Source organism: Silene latifolia, chromosome 2 (assembly GCF_048544455.1).
Source record: "Silene latifolia isolate original U9 population chromosome 2, ASM4854445v1, whole genome shotgun sequence".
In the NCBI taxonomy this organism is placed as follows: domain Eukaryota; kingdom Viridiplantae; phylum Streptophyta; class Magnoliopsida; order Caryophyllales; family Caryophyllaceae; genus Silene; species Silene latifolia.
In genome coordinates this window covers 74955434-74961581 of record NC_133527.1, presented here as the reverse complement: position 1 = coordinate 74961581, position 6148 = coordinate 74955434, and the positions used below count along the sequence as shown (strand labels likewise).

General features: G+C 36.8%; 1 protein-coding gene across 1 annotated transcript; it reads right to left on the bottom strand.

The window, feature by feature from the left end:
• Positions 1–3042: 3042 nt before the first annotated feature.
• Positions 3043–4240, bottom strand: LOC141640978 (protein FAR1-RELATED SEQUENCE 12-like). The gene is made up of 3 exons (XM_074449655.1): positions 3689–4240; positions 3348–3602; positions 3043–3069 (listed from the first exon to the last, which is right to left on the bottom strand). The coding sequence occupies exons 1-3, from the start codon at positions 4238–4240 to the stop codon at positions 3043–3045; spliced, it is 834 nt and encodes a 277-aa protein (XP_074305756.1).
• Positions 4241–6148: the final 1908 nt, after the last annotated feature.

Sequence of the window (6148 nt, the reverse complement as noted above, 5' to 3'; positions counted from 1 at the left end):
CATTGATTCCTTGAGCCCTCTTGACGGTCCGGGTAAGAAGCTGTTGAAATTCTGGAACCTGTTTTTCAATTCCTGCAATGGAAGATGTCGTCTGAACTTGGACCTTGTGTTTGTGCCGATTCTGTACAATGATCACTACTCTTGTTTCTGCATCAATTTTATGAATGAATCGATTGATATTTTGGACAACATGACTCACGATGCCAACCAATTAGCTGATTACAGAAGATTGGCCGAGATTGTGGCAAACTATATGTATGTTTTTATGGAGGGTCATAATGTTATGAAGTCGCAAGATTGCCGCAATTTCGAAATCGTTGATGTTCCTTTTAAATGGAAAAAGAAGGAACTGCTGAATTCTGAGTCGGGGTGTTTCTTGCTGTACACGATGGCCGAATATGGTGGAAGCGTGTTTGAGTCCAATCTTCACAGCAAGATTGCTCGTCGAAGCTTCTGTGTTGAAATGTCGACTTCCCTGATCTTGGCGGATATTAATATTTATAGGCAAGTAGTTCTTGATAAAGTGATGGCTTGTGAGAATCAAAGGCCAAAGACATTGGGTTTGGGGTCAGCAAGGAACAAGTTGAAAGAAGGAAAACCCCAATCATCTGCTGCTAGTGAAGAATCAGGCATCGTAGTGAATGCAGTACCTTTGACTGTTGTGTATCCAGGAAAGTCGAACTAAGTTAGTGTAAACTGTTTGTTAAACAATTAGTGTGCTGTTATTGCACTGTTATTTGGTATAATAACTAGTTTATTGTGTTGTTATTCCCCTATTATTCTAGTGTTATTCCAGTGTGTACTCTAATTTAATTGAGTTTTCATATTACTTGTACTTTTTTCAAACACGATTCATTTTTACTCTAATCCCACTGTTATTCTACTGTTATTGCAGTATTATTCAGCATAATGAGCAGTTGTTCTGCTGTTATTGCACAATTAGTCTACAGTTTTTGGACTCTTATTTTAGTCTAATTAAGCTTTCTTATTACCTTTGTTTTCTACAAACACTATCCATTTTTATTTAAGTGTAAATTTAGTCAAGTGTAAAAGAAGTGGTTTAGACTGCTTTTATTCAACTGTTATTCTACCATTATTCTGCTGTTATTGTAGTATTATTCCGCATCATAAGCAGCTACTCTGCTGTTTTTGTACTATTAGTCTACACTTATTCTGCTGTTATTCCACTAGTTTAATTAAGGTTTACAAACACTATCCAATTTCTACGAAGAATATGCACTTTCTATTCAACTGTCAATGGCTGTTTTTTCTCAACTGTGATTATATTCTTATTGCACCGTTATTCTGCTGTTATTGCACTATTATTCCGCATAACAAGTAGTTTATTCTGCTGTTATTGCAGTATTACTCCACAAAAGGACTAGTTTATTCTGCTGTTATTCCACTGTTAGTCCAGCATTATTTTGTTAAAACGATTCATTTTTATTCAAGTGTAAATTTAGTCAAGTGTAAAAGCAGTGGTTTAAACTGCTTTTATTCCACTGTTATTCTACCACTATTCTGCTGTTATTGCAGTATTATTATGCATAACTAGCAGTTATTATGCTGTTATTGCACTATTATTCTGGCAAAGACTTCTATTATTCCAACATTACTTAAACATAGTAGTAAATAGTACTTAAAGATAGTACTTACATAATAAACATTAACGATCTAAAATGTTAAAGCCATTATTTTTAAAGCAATAAATATTTTAAACATATTTTAAAGCAGCAGCCCTGGACCATCATCGTTACATTTTTATATCTTTATTCTATTCTCTGACGCCTGTGCGCATGTCCTTGGACAGTTCTCTCAACTTCCACCGAGTCATCCTGAAAAAGATTTTTGTATCCTTCCATAAGTTCCATGTCTTTCAGAACTGGTGTCCAATCGGCAAAGATTGAAGGATAGACTTCAATGTAATATTTCTTCAAAGCATTCACACCAGCAATGAATTGATTGTCCATGTCGGCTTCTATGTAGTTCCTATTTTTTTTTCCTTCAACTGTGCCCTAACATTGTCGACCTCTCTTATTAAGGCTTCTTCACGGTTTTCTGTTGTCTCTACATTTGTCCTTGTCACGATCAACTCTATCGAAATGGACTCTATCTTCCATTTCGCTTCATTAATTTCCTCCTTGTTGGGGACCTTTGGCTATCGTCAGTTACGTCACTCATTCTGCAATATTGGAAGTATGAAACTTGTTGCATTATAAAAAGATGTTTAAAATATTTCAACCAAATTAAAAGGATACCAAAGCAGAAGAAAGAGAACTACCTTTTCTACAGCATCGAGTATAGTGTAGACAGATAAGAAAAATAAACATTAAAGAATAAAGAATAGAAAGACAAGAAATTACCTTTTTGCAGAGGAGATAAAGTTTTTTTTTGGAATGGACTTTTTCAGTGTGTGTGTTTGTTTTTTTACTAGAAATAGCAGCATTTATAGGGGTTTGGGGAATAGAAACAGTTTTTCTGTAATAAAGTATAGAAAGATAAGAAATTACCTGCTACCAAAAAAAAAAGATAAGAAATTACCTTTTGTAGAGGAGATGCAGAGTTTTTTCTGGAATACAAACAGTATTTCTGTACTTATTCAGTGTGTGTGTGTTTTTTTTTACACGCAATAGCAGTATTTATAAGGGCTTGGGGAATACAAACAGTTTTCCTGTAATTATATTAGATTAGGTTAGGTAACTGTTTTTAATAAAAACTGAAACGTGGAACTGCTTTTTATAAATATTACTAATCTGTTATTATTCAACTATTATTGTAGTGTGTAAATGCAGTTTTATTTTGTGGGTGGTTTGTGGAAAAACAGTCAGATAATATTAACAAAAAAAATTAAAGTAACTAGTATTAATTCTCATATAATGTAGGTCTCACTTTATTATCTAGAAGAAACATTTTAGGATAAAATGTAATTCAAACAATGACAAATAGTAAAAGTCTGTGACATTTTTATGCGAGGTCTTCATCGTAGCCGCTGTCTTTTGCGTCTCTTCTGTCATTGTTAGTTCATGCATCTGATTCATATTCCTACAATGTTTGCTTAGTATTTAGCAGCTACATTAATAGCAGAATAGCAGTAGAATAACATTAATAGCAGTAGAATAACAATTAGAGCAAATTTAGCAGCTACTCTGCTGATATTGCAGACACTATCCATTTCCACGAAGAATATCCATTTTCTATTCAAAAATAACAACACATTAATAGCAGAATAGCAGTAAAATAACACAACAGCAGCAGAATAGCAGAGTAACACCGAAATAATAGGGGAATAACAGTAGAATAAGAGGATAACATTAGAATAATAGGAGAGTAATAGTTCTGATTAATACCTCTTCAGTTTCTGATTCTTCTTCATCATCGTCATCAGAAGGGGGACTTTTAGCAAATGGAAGATTACAAGTTCTACTGTTGTGGTTCACCCACTTCTTGCAGTTACCGCATCTTCGCTTCCTCTTTTGTGGCTTGCTCTTGGCCTTTTCTTTCGACGGCCTCAATCTTTTACCACTACACTTATTCTTGGCCTTGTTTGGCGGTCGAAGGTCAATATCATTTGAAGCTTTGATGCCAAGAAGAGCCTCGATTTCCTGGTTTTTAGTTTTCGATTCAATTGGTCATGTGATGTTCTCCCTGAACTGTGTCAGGGTTTCTGCAGTTGCTTCATCTGTTTAACCGTAGCATAACTGTCCATCACGCCGACAGTTGCATAAATCTCAGACCAAACCTTTAACATCTCGGCTTTCTTAATGTCAGCTTCATCAATGTCTTCTATCACCTTTCCATTTTCATCACGGACAATTGGCCTGTAGGATTTTTTTGCCCATCGAGCAAGGACATAAGGCTCAGGTATCCTGTATACCTGCCTACCATTCCACACCCACAGTATATGCCGACAGACAATGTCATGCCTCTCAAACAGCTTACATGCACATTTGCTCTCGTTAGTTTTGGTGTTAAATTCCACTCGGAAGTCTCCGTGCTTCTGTCCATCACGAACGTCATGGTACTCCATTGTCCCTACTGTTGATAAATCCCCGACCCCCATGCTGCATATCGCATGTTTGACTTCGTTCTGAAAGTCTGCAAATATAGGATGTGTGTAGACAAGTGAGTCATGCATCTCTACCTTCATCGGCCCTACTTTCTCGAGCATACTATGCTCGTTGGCAGTGTCCAACCTCCTTTGTGAATGCCTTTGTTGTTCGATTGCGGAATTGTACCTCATCTAGAACTCGACGAGGGTTCCAAAGTGGCTTTCAAACCGCTTGAAATAGCTGTTTGAACTTTCGGATCTCTGGGTTGTCCGCAGCAAACAACCTAGAGCCAGATCCCGAAAGTTAGCCGGTGTCCACTTTTGTCTTATTGCAAATACATACTTCAACCACTGGTTGCTTTGCATACCATGGGCTTCAATAACAGTTTTCCAGTTTTGTTCAAATTCTTCTGGTTCGAGGTCGACATCCCAAACAACGGCATTTATGTCGATCATAAATTCCGTGTCATTGCAGATTGCCCTTCCCACCTTCTCAGGCATTTTCTGCATGATATGCCACATGCAGTACTTGTGCACAGAATACTTGAAGACATTTGGGCATGCCTTTTTAATTCCAGGGCACTGGTCTGTAATTACACACTAAGGTTGCTGCTGCCCCATTGCTTCAAGGAATTTTTTAAAAATACACTCAAATGAATCCTGACTCTTGAAGTCAAGTAACCCAGCTGCAAAAGTTATCGTCTTCTTGTTGTGGTCTACTCCGGTGAAGGGTGTAAACGCCATGAAATATTTGTTTGTCCCATAAGTAGGGTCAAACGAGATCGTGTCTCCATATAACTTGTAGTTGTTTATCCCTTCCTTATCAGCCCAAATAACCTTCGTCAAGCATTTGTTCTCATCCTGATCATAAGCAAAATAGAACCCGTTTGTTTTAGCCAGCATTTTGAAATGCCCAATGAACATTTTAGCATCCTTATCCCCAATGCAACACTTGATATTTCGTTTGATGTTTTTGAAGTCTAGCAAAGAGGCACCGATATTCTGATAACCATTTGAGTATTCCTTGAGAATTCTGAAGCTCAATGTTGGACCTATGTTGAGCTTAGTATGATCAATAATGGTCCTCTTAATGTAGTCATGGACGTCCCTTGAGAGCTTTTGGAACTCTGTTTTTGTGAGTAAAGAGAGTGATTGTGAACGTCTACAAAGACGTCCACAATATATCCAGCCGGTCTGTCGTCGGTTTTTTCACAGGTTCACAAACTCATGTGCGCCTTGCAGCCACACCTTGTCAGAGCATGCTTCTTTGGCTGTCTAATTATTCGCTCTTTGTTCTCTGCTGTAATCAAATTACCAGCTTCGTGATTTGTTGCTTCAAGTCGCAGTTTTCTTTTCATATCCTTATACCTACGTCTGCATTCTGGACGGTGATTTTGACGACGCCCCCTTATACTTCACATTTGTGTACCTTCTCACATCAAATCCGCAAGCCAATGCATATATGTTGTAGAACTGTACTGCATCGTCCAAGGTAAGAAAGAACATGCCACGTTTAGGCGTAAAATAACTCTCAACAATCCTTACCCACTGCTCAGTACCCCCGGGTGTACTGCTGTAATGAAGATTTGGAACAAACTCATCGTTTTGTTCGTCTGAACAGGTTGGGCTGGTGAATATATTGTTATTGGAAGAATCCTCAATAGTTAAGACTGCATTGTCTTCAACAATAAAGACAGTAGAAAGATCTGGGATAGTAAATTGTTATAATGAGTACAGTCAGTGGACAAGAAAATGACAATAACATCACAATAACAGTAGGCTGGGGGAGAGATCAACATTGCAGTAATGTGACAATAATAAATATGATAACAAAGAATTTGGGAAACAGACGACAATCAATAACATCACAATAACACTAAATGTGTTTTTTTTATGCTACTCTCTTATCAGCCGTATATTTTCATGTTGATGCACAATAATATCACAACAATGGTATCATAATATCAGAATAACAGTACAATAATATCATCATGTTTCTCTACTTTTACAATAATAGTACAATAATATTAGAATAAAAGTACTCTGATTCTACTTTATTACATACAGATAATACTGTATTTTTTATGCTACTCTTTTGCA